The sequence below is a fragment of the Zootermopsis nevadensis genome, unplaced genomic scaffold, assembly GCF_977971745.1.
Source record: "Zootermopsis nevadensis isolate Lab colony 2312 unplaced genomic scaffold, Znev_1.0 Znev_ptg000012l, whole genome shotgun sequence".
NCBI lineage: Eukaryota > Metazoa > Arthropoda > Insecta > Blattodea > Termopsidae > Zootermopsis > Zootermopsis nevadensis.
The window spans coordinates 1,648,100-1,674,057 of record NW_028259144.1 but is presented as its reverse complement, the minus strand read 5'-3'; the positions used below and the strand labels follow the sequence as shown (position 1 = coordinate 1,674,057).

Genomic DNA, 25,958 nt, shown 5'->3' with positions numbered 1-25,958 from the left:
TTTGAGTTCAGACTGTGTTGGTGGAATTAACTTTAGAAAATGTTATTGAGGCTGGGGTGTAATGTGCAATGCATGGGAGTGGGCTTCAAAAGATTATTATTAATATTATTGTCATTAATTCTTAATTCAAGCAAGCCTACAGTAGTCAGTGTACGTAAGTATATTACATTGTCATTACACCACAACCTGAGAGAAATTTTCCATTTCCCTCTCTATCTTGGACACCCCTGTAAGTTGGACACATTTTCGTGGAACACCAGGTGTCCAACTTAGAGAGGTTTTACTGTACTTGGTAAAGAGACAAATTATGAAGTTATTCGTTATGTAATTATCCCAGTCCTTACTTACTGTTAAGTTAGTTATTTAGTTAGGCAAACGTTGTAATGTATTTAACCTAGACTGTAGTTTTCGTAGTAAGTAAATAGGATGTTTTTGAATTAGACGTCTATCTGTGATACAATTTACTTTGTGAGTACTGTACAATGCTTTTCAAGACTCACCATGGGAAGACTCAGGTGCAGGCAGGCCGCCCTAACCCAAGAGTTGCACAGAGATGACCTTGGAACAAATAGCTACACAACAGAAAGGTCTGACAGGATTGAACGTGTTGCAGATATATTCAGCAGTCCATGACACTGTAACTTTGAGCAAAATATTCTTCTTTAACACTCACAAAACACTTCTTAAACTACTTATTTCACACGCAAATCGACGGTAAAAATACGCGGAACTTTCCGAAGCCCGCCATTTCTTCCCTTGTCCACGGCACGCATGACGTCAGGCGAGAAGTCACAGATGACAGAACTCAAGACTAGAAACAAAATTAGACACCGGCGCTCTCTGACATAATCGATAATCGAAACCAAATATTCTGAGATGACAATATGAAATCTTATGGCCCGGTATGCAGGGTAATTTTGTATGTTATTACAATGTTTAATTGAAGGAATTTATACTTAAATATTTAATCAAAATCTTGTTATGAAGTTCGAACGTCTGACAGACAAACATTTCTCCCTTGGGTTTAGGACTATCTGTCTATTCCATAAAACAACGATTTCACAAAACTACAAATTTACCCGTTGAAAACCCTAAAGGTACGAGACCACTCGAAGGACCTAGGAGTAGATGGGAGGATAATATTAAAATGAATCAAGGGAAAGAGGGTTTAAGGATGTATATTGGATTAATGTGGCTCAGGGTAGGGACTGGTGGCGGGTTCTTGTGGACACGGTAATGAACCTTCGGGTTTCATAATATGTGGGAAATTTCTTAAATTAAATTCCCAAGAAGGACCATGATGTTAATTATGATCCAGGAAGAAGTAATTACAAGATATTCAAGGCGATTGCTGTAATGTATAATAACGAAAGGCCTCAACCACGATATCGAATCAATATTTCCTGCAGGGATACAACTTTGAATTTTAAAACCAATCACCATTTTATGCAAAGGAACAGAACATTGATTTAACTCATTCTCGGAACAATGATGGCTGTAACCTCTATTTGCGGGGAGGGGAGGGGGGGAGACGGAAACAACACATATGTTATCAACCAGAAAATGACATAAAGTTATCGGAACAGCTGACTATCGAATCACCGTCGTGATTACGTTACAATTACTTTACAAGTACACGCGCGTGGACCCACTAGGATTTGATTTTTTCCTTACATCAACATCATCAGATAGTCCGTAGAAGAACTGGAAGCTTATTTTGCTGTTATTCATGTAATAGGCTTTATTTATTACATGGATGAGAAAATAAATCATATTTCCCTTTTTATAAAACCCTCGTCTCCAAACAAATAAGATCAAAAACCTTATATGGAAACATTTCACTGTGGATATTCCGTATAAACCCTCAAACAAGAAGCAGAATAATATAGTATATATGTAAAAAAAAGTCCACCCAAGATTAAAACGAAAAGCGGAGATTGGAAGAAATTGGATTTGTTTCTTCAATATACCATGTTCCTGGGAAAACAAGCATCCATGTTATCTGCACAGGCTGTGTAAGGTGTACGATGACATCCTATCGCAAGGCATGATTGAATTGAATGGCAGGTAGCCTACCGCGTCTTCTCAAACGGGGAAGAGTCTGGAAAGCAGCAGCTGCGATGCTGGCAAGAGGGAAAGATAAAGGAGATACAAAGCGGATTTACATGGTTATAAAAGTTCGGAAAACAAAAAGAATACAAGGGTTATTTCTTTATTCTCGTACCTCTTTGCCTTCGGAAAGTTCAACAGGCATAGGGTGTTTAATAATACTATAACTTACTGCATGCAAAAATTCAGAACACTTCAGTAACCGAGTGGTTTGGTGTGGGCCGGATGACCAGGTTTCGATTCCCCGGTAAGGGACGAAAATTTTTCTACAGGCACCTAAAAGAGGGCCACAGATTTTTATTTCAGAGGGGATATTTATGAGTCTAAAAACAGTGCGTTCAATTATTTCTTAAAGGTTCAAGTTCAGAACAATTTGACATTGCACAGAATTCAATGGAGAGTTTTTCTAATGCCGGCCAGCATTCCGACGAACTGAAAGATTTGGGAATTTTTTCTTAGCTGCAGTAGCATAGACCAGTGGTATTCAAAATTATTTGTTCCCGTACCCCCAGATATAATTTCTTTTCGACTTTGTACCCCCAAAGTTGTTGGTGTATAATTCAAGTTAAACATATTATATAATTACATCTAAAATAAATTAAATAAATTACATTACTGATTATTCAGTGTTTATCATAAAATAATATATATATTTTTTTAAAATTCACGTACCCCCTAATATGTCTTCGCGTACCCCAGGTTGAATACCACTGGCATAGACGATAATAACCTAATTTTTAGGCAATTATATTTTTAGGACAACGTCTGGAAAAATACACAAAGAACTGAACGTCTCCTAATTTAATGTGTAAGTTACTAACCTTTTCGCGAGTTACGCCACATTCCAGGGGTGGAAATAATATGTGGACAACATATTTCAACAAACACAATGTGAAATGCAATGGAGTTTCTTCTGATTAAATTTTGAAAATGCTTTCTTAAATAAAACCCTAGAGATTCTTCCACATAAATTATTTGTATTTTACATGTTAAAAATCCCCTTCTAGTTTTTAAAATTCCTGCATCGTTTCGTAAAATTCCATTAATTTTTTATCATCACGAAAACTTTTGGCATCAAATTCTACAGCACGCAAATCACCGTTCAGATGTCCTCAATCCAAAAGAAGGCTTCAAATTAAACAATAGACTACAAACAAATGAAACAATGGTCGACAGTACTGACAGATTGTTCTATTGTTTCGTCGCCATATTGAAGGCAGGCAATGAGGCGAAGTGTCGTCTATAACCTCAAACACGCAGCGTTGTGTCGCCTCTAATCCCCGCTTTCGACAATGGGCGCTGCAGAAGCTTTGTCAATTCCGATGCGGTGACCAATGTTTGGCAGGGGTAACTTGAAGCTAACAAAAGAGTGAGGGGTGGAAAGAGGGGAAAAACTCAAGCTACGATGACAAAAATTCGGTGACGTTTGTTTGAAGGGTGGTTTAGTAAGGGGTGTTTTATAGTGTTAGAGGGGAGGAACGCATCGGTTCATCCGTAACACCGTTAATTACCTTTGGTATTGTAAAGAGCCCAGTTCCATGGCCGCCTTTATGATCTGAACACAGGTGGAGTTCCGGTCGCAATTATCTGATCTTTTGTTGTTCCCAGGCGGCTGTGCAGTGGTATCCATGACAACTGCACTCACAATTGAGGTATGCGGTGGCCCCGCGGAAGGTGATACGTGTTTCATGACGTCAAGACCAGCGAGAAAGAACACTCCAAGTCGACTTCCTGTCATATGTCAACGTGGAAAACGAGGAAGTCTCCTAGGATATGACCATGGGACTTTATTAATTACGTTAATTTATTACGTTCATACGACATGGCCCCTATATCATAGGTCCTCAAGTTTTAACGAGTCGCGGTTCAGGAAACAGCAGCAGAGGGTATTTTTGTCGGAAGGCTTCTTTTTTGAGAGAAATACGTCTAACATCTTCACTCAGAACCGGTCTAATAACATGGACATGTTTTTAAGAGCACATAAATTTGAATACGTTCCCTGTGTTTCTGTGTCAATCCATTTGTTAAACGAAACACAATTTTCACTTTCTCAAATTTCTACGTGATCCTGCGCACAAGAGTAATTCCAGATATCCATTTATAATGTTAATAAACATGATGTCCCGGGGAGGGGGGTTACAGAGGCCGGAGCGTGAAACTAGTACCGAGGTTAGAATAAAGATCCTACTTCACTCCCATTTGCATGCCTTCATGGTATAATAATCACTTACACGGAAAACATTACGATTAATTTACCATTACATCTATTATTATTGCTATTACTGTCATCATCGTCATCATCACCCTAGTCGCTAAATGACTGGAGACCTCAGCTCCAGTAGCAACCACCCACCACGCTCTAATTAATAGGCCATAAAGAACCATTTCATTGGTACCACCGCGGGATGAAGACGTCCCGTGAGGTCGCGTGCAAAATTTTGCGGTTATGACGTCAGTCGTCTATATGAACGAGCTGTCAGTCATTATTCATGTCCAGATGAAGTGAATGTTACAGTTGAGTGGGTACAATCACGCGATGAGGGTTGAACAGCCTGGGTTCAGTTCCCGGAGAAAGTCTGTTGGCATCCCTGAACATGCATATTGATTTAACTAATGAATGTAAATCAACAGCGAATAAATGAAACAAAGGAAGAAAGTCGAGGCGAATTTGAAGAGTAGGAAGGAGGAGGTAAAATACGGGGAGGAAGCGGTGGAGTTTGACACCTGGTGGTGAATCATGAGACGCCGAGAAGTCAAACAAACAACAGCGAAGCGGTAACGAATTGAAAACACTTGTTTGCGTGGCACCGAATGGGAACTGCGCCCCCCAGCCGCTAATTTGAATCCGCACACGTGTTCCAAGCGCAATGCACAGCACAGCAAGAGGTCTGGGTCGGAAGGCCTGACCCACACGGGTCTGTGTCCCCTTGTTACGAGCACAACCCGCAGGCAATGAAATTCTGCCACAGACGAATAAAAATGCACGGCCAAGAATTCTTCTAACGTGTACCAAATGGAAATCCGAGTCCTAGCTGGAAGGATAATATTAAAGTGAATTTCATATATGGAGCAGCGGCCTAGCAGTCAGGGTGACCTTGACTCGAGGAGACTCGGGGAAGGATGGGAGAGTCGATTAGACGCGGGGGTGGGTCGGACCTGATCCTCTGTTTTGCGTTTTAAATGGCACACACTGTATTTAATGAAGAGTATAAATTGTTAATCTCATTATATAATTTTTTCTGGCCCTCCTGCAAAATTTTTCTCTTTCAAAATGAGTGACAGACTTAGAGGTTAGACAGACTGAGGGGGGAGGGAGACGGAAGACTTATTTTACTCATTTTTAAGCAGTAGTCTTCAGCTCGTAGGTCTCAAAATATCAGAATAAATGGATAAGTTCATATCACTTCAGTAAGCTACAGAAACCAAGTATGATTCGGACACAATGCCCTTAGTAATAATCACTGATACACACAGTCATTAACTTCATAATTTTTCTGTTTCTTTCAGAAGTATCCCTGCTTCATAAATCAGCTTACAACCCCCAAGACACCCTCTTAAGCCCATCAACCCTCACGATTATCTGTTCGCGAAGTCAGTGAAGGGTTGAAGCAGGTAGGGGATGTAACTCCATTGGGAATCTGTTTTCACTAATAGGCTCTCAATTTTCCATCGTACCTCAAGCTTATTAATTGGACGGGGGATGGGGGGTGGGGGGTGGGGGTGGTTCAGACAACAGACGGGTTGCTGGCAGGAGGAGTTAATTTGAAGTATTGTTGTCATGGATGGTTGAAAGGGTTGCGACGACGACACAACTGACATTTGTTGGCAGAACGGAAATAAGTCACCTGTAAGTTACAAGGCTGGGAGGAAGTTCTGAAGACGCTTGTATAATATTTTAACATACCACCTCATAATTTTTTAAACAATTTTAAGCCAAGTCTTACCTAAACAATATTTAATAATTCAGTCCGTACCGCAGAGAAAACTCAACGCGTTCCGATGACAACAGTAATTCTGGACAATGTTTTTTTTTTAAGAATCATGCGGAAACAACAATTAACCTGTGTGGGCATAACGCAGAATCAGTGATTATTAAAGCAGATGGCTCTGAACAGTAGATTTAGCAAATTCTTCGACATGAAGAAGGCACCACAGAGACAAGAAACTCGAAGCAACTTCCTACCCTTCCTTCTTCTACCTCGCTTCAAATATTTTACCCAGGAAAGTATATTTGAGGGGCGGGGGGAGGGGGGTGCAATTTAAAATGTGATCGTCTCTTGTCAGACACTGCCATTGCCATGGTGATTGTAAAGTTAACTCAGTTATTGGCCACCAGGAGCACCCACGTCGCGGAATTATTTCCATACAACAAGAAAGTAATTTTGCGTTTTATTTTCTTTTTTCTTCACGGAAAAGCTATAGAGGAAAATTTTTAAGAGACTCTAACAGGATAGCTGTAAGAGCCCAGAAAATTGGATCTGGAAGTTAGTTCAATCACCATAAAACACTGCTCTAATTTTAAAATATCTCCCCTCCTCCTGAAGTATCATATCTCCTGTCTAATACACAAACAATTTTTATTTCTTTATTCCTCATTTTTTTATTTTTTTTTTTTTTTGAAGAAATTTTGGCATCAATGTCACAAAAATACGCCTTCCTTAAAATGCTATAAAACCCAACGTAAATTGTAAGCTCAACCCCCTGTTAGAGACGGGGGATATTACCCCATAATAAACCCCCCTCTATAAAACGCAGAACAACCCCCCCCCCCACCTAAATCTGTGGATCATGGTACCACGCCCTCATCAAGACCATAAACTCGGCAAATCCTGAAATCTTCAAGGAAGACGGAACATCACTTGTCTGGTGCAGGGGCCAAAGTTCATTAGCGTCACACATCATCAAGAGTCAAGGACTTTAATGATGTATCTATACTTCATTTTAATTACACATTGTTTACCGAATGTTGTGACTGAGTGGTTAGCACTCCTGCTTTGTATTCGTTAGGTCCTGGGTTAGAATCTCGGCTCTGAGACCGTCTATCCTGACTGAAATTCTTCGTGGTTTGCCTCAGTCACTTCAGACAAACACTGGGATACATGAAACAAGCCAGGATAGAAGATGGCTGTCTTCTGGGTTTTAGCGCAGTGTAGTCTGATAGAAGTCTAACAACGTTTCATCGCCCTGATGATGAACACAGCAAGGGCCTCTGAAACGTCGGTAATGTTCTACGAGACTGCGGACTCACAGCTGTGAAAACCTCAAATCCTACTAAGACAGGATAGCTTCCTTACTTATCCTTACCAATTCATTTTCCATAATGTGATTCGATGCTGTGATAACAACATACAGACCTGTTATCCGGAATAAATGAACGTCTGTTGTTCGCAAAATCGTTAAGGACAAATCTGTTTAAGCCAATTCTGCTTACACTTCATCACTGTTGTTACTGACTAACGTTTGGATGAATTTTACATAAAATAAAGTGAGTAAACAGTCAGAAATTAGACGAATATTGACGATAGCATTTGATTTATACTTGTAAGACTTGAGGTTCTCACAGCGGTGAGTATGAAGATATCCGTCTTCTGGGTTATTGCGCTGTGTAGTCTGGTCGATGTTAACCAACGTTTCAGAGGTCATACTCCGCAACAACCCAGAAGACGGAAATCTTCATACTCATCGCCCTGATGACGGAGGCAGTATGACCTCCGAAACGTTGGTTAGCATCGACCAAACTACACAGCGCAACAACCCAGAAGACGGAAATCTTCATACTCTGATGACGGAGGCAGTATGACCTCTGAAACGTTGGTTAACATCGACCAGACTACACAGCGCAACAACCCAGAAGACGGAAATCTTCATACTCATCGCCCTGATGACGGAGGCAGTATGACCTCTGAAACGTTGGTTAACATCGACCAGACTACACAGCGCAATAACCCAGAAGACAGAAATCTTCATATTCACCGCCCTGATGATGGAGGCAGTATGACCTCTGAAACGTTGGTTAACATCGACCAGACTACACAGCGCAACAACCCATAAGACAGAAATCTTCATACTCATCGCCCTGATGACGGAGGCAGTATGACCTCTGAAACGTTGGTTAACATCGACCAGACTACACAGCGCAATAACCCAGAAGACAGAAATCTTCATATTCATCGCCCTGATGATGGAGGCAGTATGACCTCTGAAACGTTGGTTAACATCGACCAGACTACACAGCGCAACAACCCAGAAGACGGAAATCTTCATACTCATCGCCCTGATGACGGAGGCAGTATGACCTCTGAAACGTTGGTTAACATCGACCAGACTACACAGCGCAATAACCCAGAAGACAGAAATCTTCATATTCATCGCCCTGATGATGGAGGCAGTATGACCTCTGAAACGTTGGTTAACATCGACCAGACTACACAGCGCAACAACCCAGAAGACGGAAATCTTCATACTCATCGCCCTGATGACGGAGGCAGTATGACCTCTGAAACGTTGGTTAACATCGACCAGACTACACAGCGCAACAACCCAGAAGACGGAAATCTTCATACTCATCGCCCTGATGACGGAGGCAGTATGACCTCTGAAACGTTGGTTAACATCGACCAGACTACACAGCGCAATAACCCAGAAGACAGAAATCTTCATATTCATCGCCCTGATGATGGAGGCAGTATGACCTCTGAAACGTTGGTTAACATCGACCAGACTACACAGCGCAACAACCCAGAAGACGGAAATCTTCATACTCATCGCCCTGATGACGGAGGCAGTATGACCTCTGAAACGTTGGTTAACATCGACCAGACTACACAGCGCAATAACCCAGAAGACAGAAATCTTCATATTCACCGCCCTGATGATGGAGGCAGTATGACCTCTGAAACGTTGGTTAACATCGACCAGACTACACAGCGCAACAACCCAGAAGACGGAAATCTTCATACTCATCGCCCTGATGACGGAGGCAGTATGACCTCTGAAACGTTGGTTAACATCGACCAGACTACACAGCGCAATAACCCAGAAGACAGAAATCTTCATATTCACCGCCCTGATGATGGAGGCAGTATGACCTCTGAAACGTTGGTTAACATCGACCAGACTACACAGCGCAATAACCCAGAAGACAGAAATCTTCATATTCATCGCCCTGATGATGGAGGCAGTATGACCTCTGAAACGTTGGTTAACATCGACCAGACTACACAGCGCAACAACCCAGAAGACGGAAATCTTCATACTCATCGCCCTGATGACGGAGGCAGTATGACCTCTGAAACGTTGGTTAACATCGACCAGACTACACAGCGCAACAACCCAGAAGACGGAAATCTTCATACTCATCGCCCTGATGACGGAGGCAGTATGACCTCTGAAACGTTGGTTAACATCGACCAGACTACACAGCGCAATAACCCAGAAGACAGCAATCTTCATACTCATCGCCCTGATGACGGAGGCAGTATGACCTCTGAAACGTTGGTTAACATCGACCAGACTACACAGCGCAACAACCCAGAAGACGGAAATCTTCATACTCATCGCCCTGATGACGGAGGCAGTATGACCTCTGAAACGTTGGTTAACATCGACCAGACTACACAGCGCAACAACCCAGAAGACGGAAATCTTCATACTCATCGCCCTGATGACGGAGGCAGTATGACCTCTGAAACGTTGGTTAACATCGACCAGACTACACAGCGCAACAACCCAGAAGACGGAAATCTTCATACTCATCGCCCTGATGACGGAGGCAGTATGACCTCTGAAACGTTGGTTAACATCGACCAGACTACACAGCGCAACAACCCAGAAGACGGAAATCTTCATACTCATCGCCCTGATGACGGAGGCAGTATGACCTCTGAAACGTTGGTTAACATCGACCAGACTACACAGCGCAACAACCCAGAAGACGGAAATCTTCATACTCATCGCCCTGATGACGGAGGCAGTATGACCTCTGAAACGTTGGTTAACATCGACCAGACTACACAGCGCAACAACCCAGAAGACGGAAATCTTCATACTCATCGCCCTGATGACGGAGGCAGTATGACCTCTGAAACGTTGGTTAACATCGACCAGACTACACAGCGCAATAACCCAGAAGACAGAAATCTTCATATTCATCGCCCTGATGATGGAGGCAGTATGACCTCTGAAACGTTGGTTAACATCGACCAGACTACACAGCGCAACAACCCAGAAGACGGAAATCTTCATACTCATCGCCCTGATGACGGAGGCAGTATGACCTCTGAAACGTTGGTTAACATCGACCAGACTACACAGCGCAATAACCCAGAAGACAGAAATCTTCATATTCACCGCCCTGATGATGGAGGCAGTATGACCTCTGAAACGTTGGTTAACATCGACCAGACTACACAGCGCAACAACCCAGAAGACGGAAATCTTCATACTCATCGCCCTGATGACGGAGGCAGTATGACCTCTGAAACGTTGGTTAACATCGACCAGACTACACAGCGCAATAACCCAGAAGACAGAAATCTTCATATTCACCGCCCTGATGATGGAGGCAGTATGACCTCTGAAACGTTGGTTAACATCGACCAGACTACACAGCGCAATAACCCAGAAGACAGAAATCTTCATATTCATCGCCCTGATGATGGAGGCAGTATGACCTCTGAAACGTTGGTTAACATCGACCAGACTACACAGCGCAACAACCCAGAAGACGGAAATCTTCATACTCATCGCCCTGATGACGGAGGCAGTATGACCTCTGAAACGTTGGTTAACATCGACCAGACTACACAGCGCAATAACCCAGAAGACAGAAATCTTCATATTCATCGCCCTGATGATGGAGGCAGTATGACCTCTGAAACGTTGGTTAACATCGACCAGACTACACAGCGCAACAACCCAGAAGACGGAAATCTTCATACTCATCGCCCTGATGACGGAGGCAGTATGACCTCTGAAACGTTGGTTAACATCGACCAGACTACACAGCGCAACAACCCAGAAGACGGAAATCTTCATACTCATCGCCCTGATGACGGAGGCAGTATGACCTCTGAAACGTTGGTTAACATCGACCAGACTACACAGCGCAATAACCCAGAAGACAGAAATCTTCATATTCATCGCCCTGATGACGGAGGCAGTATGACCTCTGAAACGTTGGTTAACATCGACCAGACTACACAGCGCAACAACCCAGAAGACGGAAATCTTCATACTCATCGCCCTGATGACGGAGGCAGTATGACCTCTGAAACGTTGGTTAACATCGACCAGACTACACAGCGCAACAACCCAGAAGACGGAAATCTTCATACTCATCGCCCTGATGACGGAGGCAGTATGACCTCTGAAACGTTGGTTAACATCGACCAGACTACACAGCGCAACAACCCAGAAGACGGAAATCTTCATACTCATCGCCCTGATGACGGAGGCAGTATGACCTCTGAAACGTTGGTTAACATCGACCAGACTACACAGCGCAATAACCCAGAAGACAGAAATCTTCATATTCATCGCCCTGATGATGGAGGCAGTATGACCTCTGAAACGTTGGTTAACATCGACCAGACTACACAGCGCAACAACCCAGAAGACGGAAATCTTCATACTCATCGCCCTGATGACGGAGGCAGTATGACCTCTGAAACGTTGGTTAACATCGACCAGACTACACAGCGCAATAACCCAGAAGACAGAAATCTTCATATTCACCGCCCTGATGATGGAGGCAGTATGACCTCTGAAACGTTGGTTAACATCGACCAGACTACACAGCGCAACAACCCAGAAGACGGAAATCTTCATACTCATCGCCCTGATGACGGAGGCAGTATGACCTCTGAAACGTTGGTTAACATCGACCAGACTACACAGCGCAATAACCCAGAAGACAGAAATCTTCATATTCACCGCCCTGATGATGGAGGCAGTATGACCTCTGAAACGTTGGTTAACATCGACCAGACTACACAGCGCAACAACCCAGAAGACGGAAATCTTCATACTCATCGCCCTGATGACGGAGGCAGTATGACCTCTGAAACGTTGGTTAACATCGACCAGACTACACAGCGCAATAACCCAGAAGACAGAAATCTTCATATTCACCGCCCTGATGATGGAGGCAGTATGACCTCTGAAACGTTGGTTAACATCGACCAGACTACACAGCGCAATAACCCAGAAGACAGAAATCTTCATACTCATCGCCCTGATGATGGAGGCAGTATGACCTCTGAAACGTTGGTTAACATCGACCAGACTACACAGCGCAATAACCCAGAAGACAGAAATCTTCATATTCACCGCCCTGATGATGGAGGCAGTATGACCTCTGAAACGTTGGTTAACATCGACCAGACTACACAGCGCAACAACCCAGAAGACGGAAATCTTCATACTCATCGCCCTGATGACGGAGGCAGTATGACCTCTGAAACGTTGGTTAACATCGACCAGACTACACAGCGCAATAACCCAGAAGACAGAAATCTTCATATTCACCGCCCTGATGATGGAGGCAGTATGACCTCTGAAACGTTGGTTAACATCGACCAGACTACACAGCGCAACAACCCATAAGACGGAAATCTTCATACTCATCGCCCTGATGACGGAGGCAGTATGACCTCTGAAACGTTGGTTAACATCGACCAGACTACACAGCGCAATAACCCAGAAGACAGAAATCTTCATACTCATCGCCCTGATGATGGAGGCAGTATGACCTCTGAAACGTTGGTTAACATCGACCAGACTACACAGCGCAACAACCCAGAAGACGGAAATCTTCATACTCATCGCCCTGATGACGGAGGCAGTATGACCTCTGAAACGTTGGTTAACATCGACCAGACTACACAGCGCAATAACCCAGAAGACAGAAATCTTCATACTCATCGCCCTGATGATGGAGGCAGTATGACCTCTGAAACGTTGGTTAACATCGACCAGACTACACAGCGCAACAACCCAGAAGACGGAAATCTTCATACTCATCGCCCTGATGACGGAGGCAGTATGACCTCTGAAACGTTGGTTAACATCGACCAGACTACACAGCGCAACAACCCAGAAGACGGAAATCTTCATACTCATCGCCCTGATGACGGAGGCAGTATGACCTCTGAAACGTTGGTTAACATCGACCAGACTACACAGCGCAACAACCCAGAAGACGGAAATCTTCATACTCATCGCCCTGATGACGGAGGCAGTATGACCTCTGAAACGTTGGTTAACATCGACCAGACTACACAGCGCAACAACCCAGAAGACGGAAATCTTCATACTCATCGCCCTGATGACGGAGGCAGTATGACCTCTGAAACGTTGGTTAACATCGACCAGACTACACAGCGCAATAACCCAGAAGACAGAAATCTTCATACTCATCGCCCTGATGATGGAGGCAGTATGACCTCTGAAACGTTGGTTAACATCGACCAGACTACACAGCGCAACAACCCAGAAGACGGAAATCTTCATACTCATCGCCCTGATGACGGAGGCAGTATGACCTCTGAAACGTTGGTTAACATCGACCAGACTACACAGCGCAACAACCCAGAAGACGGAAATCTTCATACTCATCGCCCTGATGACGGAGGCAGTATGACCTCTGAAACGTTGGTTAACATCGACCAGACTACACAGCGCAATAACCCAGAAGACAGAAATCTTCATACTCATCGCCCTGATGATGGAGGCAGTATGACCTCTGAAACGTTGGTTAACATCGACCAGACTACACAGCGCAACAACCCAGAAGACGGAAATCTTCATACTCATCGCCCTGATGACGGAGGCAGTATGACCTCTGAAACGTTGGTTAACATCGACCAGACTACACAGCGCAACAACCCAGAAGACGGAAATCTTCATACTCATCGCCCTGATGACGGAGGCAGTATGACCTCTGAAACGTTGGTTAACATCGACCAGACTACACAGCGCAACAACCCAGAAGACGGAAATCTTCATACTCATCGCCCTGATGACGGAGGCAGTATGACCTCTGAAACGTTGGTTAACATCGACCAGACTACACAGCGCAATAACCCAGAAGACAGAAATCTTCATATTCATCGCCCTGATGATGGAGGCAGTATGACCTCTGAAACGTTGGTTAACATCGACCAGACTACACAGCGCAACAACCCAGAAGACGGAAATCTTCATACTCATCGCCCTGATGACGGAGGCAGTATGACCTCTGAAACGTTGGTTAACATCGACCAGACTACACAGCGCAATAACCCAGAAGACAGAAATCTTCATATTCACCGCCCTGATGATGGAGGCAGTATGACCTCTGAAACGTTGGTTAACATCGACCAGACTACACAGCGCAACAACCCAGAAGACGGAAATCTTCATACTCATCGCCCTGATGACGGAGGCAGTAGGACCTCTGAAACGTTGGTTAACATCGACCAGACTACACAGCGCAACAACCCAGAAGACGGAAATCTTCATACTCATCGCCCTGATGACGGAGGCAGTATGACCTCTGAAACGTTGGTTAACATCGACCAGACTACACAGCGCAACAACCCAGAAGACGGAAATCTTCATACTCATCGCCCTGATGACGGAGGCAGTATGACCTCTGAAACGTTGGTTAACATCGACCAGACTACACAGCGCAATAACCCAGAAGACAGAAATCTTCATACTCATCGCCCTGATGATGGAGGCAGTATGACCTCTGAAACGTTGGTTAACATCGACCAGACTACACAGCGCAACAACCCAGAAGACGGAAATCTTCATACTCATCGCCCTGATGACGGAGGCAGTATGACCTCTGAAACGTTGGTTAACATCGACCAGACTACACAGCGCAACAACCCAGAAGACGGAAATCTTCATACTCATCGCCCTGATGACGGAGGCAGTATGACCTCTGAAACGTTGGTTAACATCGACCAGACTACACAGCGCAACAACCCAGAAGACGGAAATCTTCATACTCATCGCCCTGATGACGGAGGCAGTATGACCTCTGAAACGTTGGTTAACATCGACCAGACTACACAGCGCAACAACCCAGAAGACGGAAATCTTCATACTCATCGCCCTGATGACGGAGGCAGTATGACCTCTGAAACGTTGGTTAACATCGACCAGACTACACAGCGCAATAACCCAGAAGACAGAAATCTTCATATTCATCGCCCTGATGATGGAGGCAGTATGACCTCTGAAACGTTGGTTAACATCGACCAGACTACACAGCGCAACAACCCAGAAGACGGAAATCTTCATACTCATCGCCCTGATGACGGAGGCAGTATGACCTCTGAAACGTTGGTTAACATCGACCAGACTACACAGCGCAATAACCCAGAAGACAGAAATCTTCATATTCACCGCCCTGATGATGGAGGCAGTATGACCTCTGAAACGTTGGTTAACATCGACCAGACTACACAGCGCAACAACCCAGAAGACGGAAATCTTCATACTCATCGCCCTGATGACGGAGGCAGTAGGACCTCCGAAACGTTGGTAAACATCGACCAGACTACACAGCGCAATAACCCAGAAGACAGAAATCTTCATATTCACCGCCCTGATGATGGAGGCAGTATGACCTCTGAAACGTTGGTTAACATCGACCAGACTACACAGCGCAATAACCCAGAAGACAGAAATCTTCATATTCACCGCCCTGATGATGGAGGCAGTATGACCTCTGAAACGTTGGTTAACATCGACCAGACTACACAGCGCAATAACCCAGAAGACAGAAATCTTCATATTCACCGCCCTGATGATGGAGGCAGTATGACCTCTGAAACGTTGGTTAACATCGACTAGACTACACAGCGTAACAACCCAGAAGACAGAAATCTTCATACTCATCGCCCTGATGACGGAGGCAGTATGACCTCTGAAACGTTGGTTAACATCGACCAGACTACACAGCGCAATAACCCAGAAGACAGAAATCTTCATATTCACCGCCCTGATGATGGAGGCAGTATGACCTCTGAAACGTTGGTTAACATCGACCAGACTACACAGCGCAACAACCCAGAAGACGGAAATCTTCATACTCATCGCCCTGATGACGGAGGCAGTAGGACCTCCGAAACGTTGGTAAACATCGACCAGACTACACAGCGCAATAACCCAGAAGACAGAAATCTTCATATTCACCGCCCTGATGATGGAGGCAGTATGACCTCTGAAACGTTGGTTAACATCGACCAGACTACACAGCGCAATAACCCAGAAGACAGAAATCTTCATACTCATCGCCCTGATGACGGAGGCAGTATGACCTCTGAAACGTTGGTTAACATCGACCAGACTACACAGCGCAATAACCCAGAAGACGGAAATCTTCATACTCATCGCCCTGATGACGGAGGCAGTAGGACCTCCGAAACGTTGGTAAACATCGACCAGACTACACAGCGCAATAACCCAGAAGACAGAAATCTTCATATTCACCGCCCTGATGATGGAGGCAGTATGACCTCTGAAACGTTGGTTAACATCGACCAGACTACACAGCGCAATAACCCAGAAGACAGAAATCTTCATACTCATCGCCCTGATGATGGAGGCAGTATGACCTCTGAAACGTTGGTTAACATCGACCAGACTACACAGCGCAATAACCCAGAAGACGGAAATCTTCATACTCATCGCCCTGATGACGGAGGCAGTATGACCTCTGAAACGTTGGTTAACATCGACCAGACTACACAGCGCAATAACCCAGAAGACAGAAATCTTCATATTCACCGCCCTGATGATGGAGGCAGTATGACCTCTGAAACGTTGGTTAACATCGACCAGACTACACAGCGCAACAACCCAGAAGACGGAAATCTTCATACTCATCGCCCTGATGACGGAGGCAGTAGGACCTCCGAAACGTTGGTAAACATCGACCAGACTACACAGCGCAATAACCCAGAAGACAGAAATCTTCATATTCACCGCCCTGATGATGGAGGCAGTATGACCTCTGAAACGTTGGTTAACATCGACCAGACTACACAGCGCAATAACCCAGAAGACAGAAATCTTCATATTCACCGCCCTGATGATGGAGGCAGTATGACCTCTGAAACGTTGGTTAACATCGACCAGACTACACAGCGCAATAACCCAGAAGACAGAAATCTTCATATTCACCGCCCTGATGATGGAGGCAGTATGACCTCTGAAACGTTGGTAAACATCGACTAGACTACACAGCGCCAACAACCCAGAAGACGGATATCTTGATTTATACTTGATTGTTTTAAATCTTCGTCACTAATACGAGTTAAATGTTATAAAACTTGATAACAACGGTAAAACGGAACTGACATACAATTATATGTATGTCAGTTATTTATGCGACAAGGCCGAATCTGACCTTTGTATCTAAGCAGCGTTGCACTACACATGACGTACAGTTACCACGAGAAAATGTATTAATTTTATCTCTAAATCCCCAGCTAGTAATGTATCACCGTATCTACTGGAGGTGTCACCTACGTTATGAATAATAATAATGGAGCGCTAGACTTATCGCAATTACATTTCAAGACCTTAACGTATCATTTGAAAACGTCGCGGAATCCGCACCAGGGGAACTGAATAATAAAAACAGTTGATGCGGTCGACCGACCGTCATCTGTTTGGGGACGCTGGGGACGATTCTTGAGAGCAGAGACATAAAAACGAGGCGAGGTTGTAAAAATTGCCAAGGAAATGAAGTATACCTACGCCTCATCGTCTGCATTCATGAACCACAAAAACCCTTTCGTAGAAATTTATTTTAATTTTTTTTTTTGGTATATATCAGAAATTCTATAGGCTCCGTAGTTAACTGATTCAAAAACTGCACAGACTCACATTTCCATGGCAACGTTTTATAAATTATATAACGTACATTTTGACTTCGCATGTAAATATTTAACCTTTCCATGCTATTAAACAGATAACTCGCTCAGATACCTCATCTACTTCTGAAAAAAGAAAGGTACCTCATAACAGGCAATGCTGATAAATTCTTCAGCCGTCTACTAAGCGTTTAGGCTAAATATTGTACATTATCAGAACTGGAAATTACAGGCTAGAATACAAGGCTATTTTTAAAATTAAATCTTCACTAAAAGGGTTAAATTAGACAAATGTGACGATGTTTTTCTTCTGGGTTATGACACTGTGCAGAATCGTATGTCGATACCAAAGTTTCGCACTGAAGATGGAGACAATATGTCTCTCCGAAACTTTTATATCAACCTACGAGTCTACGTGATTCATAAATCGTCGATAAATGAGCCAATATTCGGATTAGGGTGGACCAGTCTTGTAGAAAAAAATGTTTTCCTTAGACTTGTCGCCTTCTTGCACGAAGTGACAACAGCAGATATTAATAGGGACATTAGAGGAGTTTCAAGACGCGATTTTAATAACTCCTGGGGCGTAAAAAAGTCGTTTCGATTTCCATTTGTGTTATCTGTGGTCCTGATAAGCTCTATAAGGCACTATCCCTGTGTTATGTCATCAAATGTGTGCTGGTAGGCTGGAGGATTGAGAGTGGGGGGGGGGGGGGGTCACTGGCCTTTGATATGCACAGTAGAATTTTTTTTTGTTTCGTATTACATTCCCCTGGTTATTACACTCTCTCTTTACTTCCTTTACTGTGACTGCAATTTCTTCTGCACGGATATGAAGCGCGGTTTTAGAAGAACAGAATCTGCAAACTAGAAGAAGAATAAGAGATCTCATGTAAATAATTCTTAGGATGGAAGCCGGAGATAAAACTGACCTCGTCCGGTAGCGGGCTCTGATATTAACGTTGATGAACTTCTGTATCTTATATTATTTATTTATTTAGTGTTCTGTCTGAGGACAGGTCCATATGAACAGGATCCTTCCATCCTTTTCTCGGACTGGGACCTGTTCATATACGTTCTTGGCAGATGATCCAGAAGTGGTTTGCCATTGCCTTCTTCTGTGTGTGAATGGAGTAATTGTTGGGATGCCACGGAGGAAAACTCCGTGTTGCCTAGACCACGGCCTTGCCCAACACAAGTTATAAATTCGGGTACCGCCGGGAATCGAACCCGAGACCCCCAGGATTACAAGGCCAGCGTTCTACCACACAACAAGTCAACAACTCAGGGTACTTCCTTATCAGCAACAAGTATGTGACATTATTTTTCACGGATTCCAATCCGAAGGGCTCGAGGGGCCTGATTCACCGAGGTAAAGTTGGTGGCAGCTTGAAGCTAGCCTCTTATCTCCGTCTAATAAAGGTTAAGAATGCGTTTAGCTTCACCTCGACGATGCTGAAGACCTGCTTAGTCACAGAGGAACGAACCTTTTAGCTTAGCTTTACTAAACTCATCCAGGTACCATTATGTAATTGTATAATCAGCTGTTTTCCAAGTAGACTGGCCGCTTTGACACTTGAACGACATCAAACACGAAGTAAAAGTTAAAAAAGCAGCCGGTAGATGGCGACCACAATCTGGTCCCCTAAATCCCCGCGTGAAGTCTGCTTAATGGGCCCCATGTGAAGGGGTGGGGTGGGGGTGGGGGCTGTTGTATTGTTATCCTATCTGAATGTGACAATCTGGAGCCATCACGCTGACAGCAGGGGGGAGGGGGGATATTTTGATAAAAAAGCGCATTAGAACGCGCGCGGACTCTGCCTTGTGTTAAAAGTCTCTCCCTTTTTTTGTGACGATGACATCCGTAATCAAATTCTTCTCCTCTCCCGCCTGTGCGCCTTGTTCAGGAGCGACTGAGTCCGAGGGTGGGGCAGTCAATTTGTTTTGCGACGTTCCACAGTCCCGATGGCGAAGTAAACATCAGGTGTTAATGAGAACACGAACAGCTTTATTCACCTTCTACTGAACTTATTTCCTTTCTTGTGGGCTTCCTTGTACTACGACCACTGCCACCACAGTCGACGGGAATGTCGTTCGATTCCAGGGAAAGGCGGGGATTTTTTCGTCACGAAGATCACACCGGCTCGGAGGCTCAGTCGGGAGGAAGCAGTCCTCGGCCAGAGCTTGAAGGTGGCGAGATTAAGAGTTCGTGGAGGTGTACCTGCACCTCTCATACGTCTTCATGTCGCGGTGGTAAGACCAGTAACAACATTAATTATAACTACAGTTCACGACTGTAATCTTGAGACTTGCGGGGTGAAGGAGGAAGGTGGAAAGACAGCCTCTGCCTTTGACGCTACAGACTTCCTGCATTCCTTGCAAGTCTCAAGATTACAGTCGTGGACTGTAGCTGATATTATTCTGAAGCATTTGGCAGAACTGTCTTGTTCTTTCTACCTCTCTCTTTGTTTACTTGTGTTTATTTATTTATTTATTTACTTTCGTTTGTTTGTTTATTTACTTTCGTTTGTTTGTTTGTTTACTTTTGTTTGTTTGTTTGTTTACTTTCGTTTGTTTATTTACTTTCGTTTGTTTGTTTATTTACTTTCGTTTGTTTGTTTGTTTACTTTTGTTTGTTTGTTTATTTACTTTCGTTTGTTTGTTTATTTACTTTTGTTTGTTTGTTTGTTTACTTTCGTTTGTTTATTTACTTTTGTTTGTTTGTTTATTTACTTTTGTTTGTTTGTTTGTTTACTTTCGTTTGTTTATTTACTTTCGTTTGTTTGTTTGTTTACTTTTGTTTGTTTGTTTGTTTACTTTTGTTTGTTTGTTTATTTACTTTTGTTTGTTTGTTTGTTTACTTTTGTTTGTTTGTTTATTTACTTTTGTTTGTTTGTTTGTTTACTTTTGTTTGTTTACTTTTGTTTGTTTACTTTCGTTTGTTTATTTACTTTCGTTTGTTTATTTATTTGTGTTTATTTATTTATTTACTTTTGTTTGTTTGTTTGTTTACTTTCGTTTGTTTGTTTGTTTACTTTTGTTTGTTTGTTTATTTACTTTTGTTTGTTTGTTTATTTACTTTCGTTTGTTTATTTACTTTTTGTTTGTTTGTTTATTTACTTTCGTTTGTTTATTTACTTTTTGTTTGTTTGTTTATTTACTTTCGTTTGTTTGTTTGTTTACTTTTGTTTGTTTGTTTACTTTCGTTTGTTTATTTACTTTCGTTTGTTTGTTTGTTTACTTTTGTTTGTTTGTTTGTTTACTTTTGTTTGTTTACTTTTGTTTGTTTGTTTGTTTACTTTCGTTTGTTTATTTACTTTTGTTTGTTTGTTTATTTACTTTTGTTTGTTTGTTTACTTTCGTTTGTTTATTTATTTGTGTTTATTTATTTATTTACTTTTGTTTGTTTGCTTGTTTACTTTCGTTTGTTTATTTACTTTCGTTTGTTTGTTTATTTATTTACTTTCGTTTGTTTATTTATTTGTGTTTATTTATTTATTTATTTACTTTTGTTTGTTTGTTTGTTTACTTTCGTTTGTTTATTTACTTTTGTTTGTTTATTTACTTTTGTTTGTTTGTTTACTTTCGTTTGTTTATTTATTTGTGTTTATTTATTTATTTACTTTTGTTTGTTTGCTTACTTTCGTTTGTTTATTTACTTTCGTTTGTTTGTTTAATTATTTACTTTCGTTTGTTTATTTATTTGTGTTTATTTATTTAGTTACTTTTGTTTGTTTGTTTACTTTCGTTTGTTTATTTACTTTCGTTTGTTTGTTTATTTATTTACTTTCGTTTGTTTATTTATTTGTGTTTATTTATTTATTTATTTACTTTTGTTTGTTTGTTTGTTTACTTTCGTTTGTTTATTTACTTTTGTTTGTTTATTTACTTTTGTTTGTTTGTTTACTTTCGTTTGTTTATTTATTTGTGTTTATTTATTTATTTACTTTTGTTTGTTTGTTTATTTACTTTCGTTTATTTATTTATTTACTTTCGTTTGTTTGTTTATTTACTTTCGTTTGTTTATTTATTTACTTTTGTTTCTTTATTTATTTACTTTTGTTTGTTTGTTTATTTACTTTCGTTTGTTTGTTTATTTGTATTTCTTTATTTATTTACTTGTGTTTATTTATTTATTTATTTACTTCATTGCATTAATATCTTTCAACTTCCCTTCTGTCCTTTATTCCTTCCTCCTCGCGGTCAACAACACACAATTATATTAGGAACGCCATTTTATATTGTTCATGTCTCCGCCTTCTGGACTTCTATTGAGCATCGAAAGCACCAGCGTCCGATCAATGATATCAGCTTATTGGGGGGGGGGGGGGAAACTCAAATGCCACGAAGCAAAACACAAATTCTTAGAAGACGCAAGTAAACATTTGAAACAAAATAAACAAAGATAAATGCCTTCTTTTTTCCATATCACGAAAATGTAGTACGCGATGACAACTGACAAGGTTAAAAGTTTGGAACGATGAAGTTGTCCCTGGTTCTTATTAAGCACCAGGCCAGGACGTCGTATGTGGCAGCGGACCTCTCGGCATTCCGTAGAGATGAGCCGTCAGCTTCACGCCCTGGCCGCTTTACCTGCATTATTGGCTTCAAGAAGCATTTACATTAGCGACACAGATGCATACGTAAGTTCTGAACTTAAGGAAATAATTTGTGCTCGCAAGGACAGAAGTCGTTAGCACATGGACGACGTAGATCCGTCTCTGTCAATTGTAAGGACTGTGAAATATACAGGAACTGAAACTACTTAGGGGTGTCTAGGGGACTGTAGCATCAGAGGGGATGAAAATGCAGGATAATCAAGCGAGAAAAAGAAAGAAGTCAAAAGGACAAGGTTTCTTGGTTTAACTCCACTAGGCATAATGAAGCGAACAAAATGGAGGGTGTTTAAGTGATGGAGTGGAATGTCAGCCTCTGAGTCTACCCAGCATGCATCACTCTCTCAGTAATTGCGTTCATTGAATTACCTACAGATGGTAGCACCTGACTTGACTCAACTTCATTGCCCGATGTCAAGCCCAAAATTTCGACGGATTTTTCAGTTTCACTGGTTGGTAAGTATAAAATGAATGGCAGAACGGTTGTTAACTAGCGTGCACTTGATGTGATGATCGTATTCTAACGATCCTCTGCATAAACTACACGAAAGGGAGTGACATAAAATGAAGATAAAACAGAAGGAAAAATAACACAAAGAATACAAAAAGAAAACGGTTATGAGATTAAGAATAAACTGTAAATATGTTAGCATCAAATCAACGACGTAGACATGGGCAGTCTGGAGAACGCATGACCAAAAGATGCTCACAAAATTTTTGCCGGAAATTTAAAGGGAATAGAACACAGCAAATACGTAGACATATAGAGCTAAATCTGCTCTAAATGATACTTAAGAATTCAGTCCGTACCGCGAAGAAAACACTACACTTCACCATTACAAAGATCGACTGGTTAACCCTTTGAAGCCGAAGCTCGTATAAATATTACGTAAGAACTCAGTCCGAACCGCGAAGAAAACACTACACTTCACCATTACAAAGATCGACTGGTTAACCCTTTGAAGCCGAAGCTCATATAAATATTACGTAAGAACTCAGTCCGAACCGCGAAGAAAACACTACACTTCACCATTACAAAGATCGACTGGTTAACCCTTTGAAGCCGAAGCTCGTATAAATATTACGTAAGAACTCAGTCCGAACCGCGAAGAAAACACTACACTTCACCATTACAAAGATCTACTGGTTAACCCTTTGAAGCCGAAGCTCATATAAATATTACGTAAGAACTCAGTCCGTACCGCGAAGAAAACACTACACTTCACCATTACAAAGATCTACTGGTTAACCCTTAGAAGCCGAAGCTCGTATAAATATTACGTAAGAACTCAGTCCGTACCGCGAAGAAAACACTACACTTCACCATTACAAAGATCTACTGGTTAACCCTTTGAAGCCGAAGCTCATATAAATATTACGTAAGAACTCAGTCCGTACCGCGAAGAAAACACTACACTTCACCATTACAAAGATCTACTGGTTAACCCTTTGAAGCCGAAGCTCATATAAATATTACGTAAGAACTCAGTCCGTACCGCGAAGAAAACACTACACTTCACCATTACAAAGATCGACTGGTTAACCCTTTGAAGCCGAAGCTCGTATAAATATTACGTAAGAACTCAGTCCGAACCGCGAAGAAAACACTACACTTCACCATTACAAAGATCTACTGGTTAACCCTTTGAAGCCGAAGCTCGTATAAATATTACGTAAGAACTCAGTCCGTACCGCGAAGAAAACACTACACTTCACCATTACAAAGATCGACTGGTTAACCCTTTGAAGCCGAAGCTCGTATAAATATTACGTAAGAACTCAGTCCGTACCGCGAAGAAAACACTACACTTCACCATTACAAAGATCGACTGGTTAACCCTTTGAAGCCGAAGCTCGTATAAATATTACGTAAGAACTCAGTCCGTACCGCGAAGAAAACACTACACTTCACCATTACAAAGATCGACTGGTTAACCCTTTGAAGCCGAAGCTCGTATAAATATTACGTAAGAACTCAGTCCGTACCGCGAAGAAAACACTACACTTCACCATTACAAAGATCGACTGGTTAACCCTTTGAAGCCGAAGCTCGTATAAATATTACGTAAGAATTCAGTCCGTACCGCGAAGAAAACACAACACTTCACCATTACAGAGATCGACTGGTTAACGCTGTTTAGGGAAATAATCGCTGTTTATTCTATGAATCATTAGAAATATAAATACACTCTGTGGGAAAAATGCAGAGGTAGTGATTATTAATCCAGCTGGTATATATATTTACCACTGGGTTTTGAAGGGTTAAAGATGCTTCAAAACAAAACGCTGTCATCCAACAAACAAACAAAGTTGTCTGAAACAATAGAATATTTAATGTTTCAATTTCGGTTGCTGTCCGCCATTTATTTGTACAAGACCGCGGGGTTGAAAATAATAGGGTTGAATGTGGATGAGGGTGGTAAGTTCGGAATGATGAGGGTTAAATCCTCGCTGAAACCCGATGCCTGGGCACCATTCAACCCCTCTTGTCAATTCAAACATTTCCCAAATCCCTACATTTTTATATGATTTAGCCAGCTTATGTCGACCGGGCTCCAATATCAGCACTAGGGACTAATTAAAGGCCAGCGCAGTGCATGCAACAGTGGCGTACTGACCTTCAGCCGCCATTCAACACTTCACTCAAGTATTCAGCAGTCTGCCGATTTTAGACGCGTTCCGAGAGCGCCCATCAAAATCTGCCCGTCTGCACGCTTGTAACAATTCGAGAATGGCTGAACGGATTTTAAAGAAACCGTTTCAAATTTTGATAAAAAATCTAACAACACAAGAATACTCGGGTTTTTCCGCGCGGAAGTGACTGGATGGGGATTTCTAGACTCTTCATAAAGATCAAAGGTCAAATTCTAGCAATCGCGCCACAATTGTTATGCAACGCGTAAAGTTCCTGGCTTGTCACGTGATAATTTCTTGACGTAAACAAAGCGGAGTGTAGCAGTGTCCGCTTTTCCACGTAGTCTACGTATCCGCTTCTTGATAGATTTCGATTAAATTTGGTACAGGCAGTCCGCATTAAAAGTTGTAGAGATCATTTATCTTTGTTCCGATATAATACCATTCTCAACGTGGCACAATATGAAATGATCTGACTATTTACAACACACAAAGACAAATGAGAACAAAAAATCCCACAGTTTTTGCATACGGAATATGTGCATTCAACATTTTAACACGCTGACTGTCTTGTATCGCTTCATTTGTCCTTAAAATCTAAGAAGATTTCAAATCACAAACGTACCATTATATTCCGCGTCTAAGGACAAGCAATTTTATTTACCATAGTTTACAATAAAACTCGTCATAATATGCATTTGGAGAACCCATAAGCCACTGTTTC

At 42.2% G+C, this 25,958-nt stretch overlaps 1 protein-coding gene across 5 annotated transcripts in view; it reads right to left on the bottom strand.

Annotated features, from left to right (window-relative positions):
* Window positions 1-25,958, bottom strand: part of LOC110840254 (putative E3 ubiquitin-protein ligase sinah) — a 516,698-nt gene that overhangs the window by 276,062 nt on the left and 214,678 nt on the right. The window contains exon 1 of one of the 5 annotated variants that reach the window (XM_087348271.1): window positions 501-713. The exons of the other annotated variants lie outside the window; for them this stretch is intronic. Within the exon in view, the coding sequence (XP_087204397.1) occupies window positions 501-503 (3 nt within the window). The 5' untranslated portion in view covers window positions 504-713. Of the gene's footprint in view, window positions 1-500; window positions 714-25,958 lie in introns of those variants that run through there. 5 annotated transcript variants of the gene reach the window in all.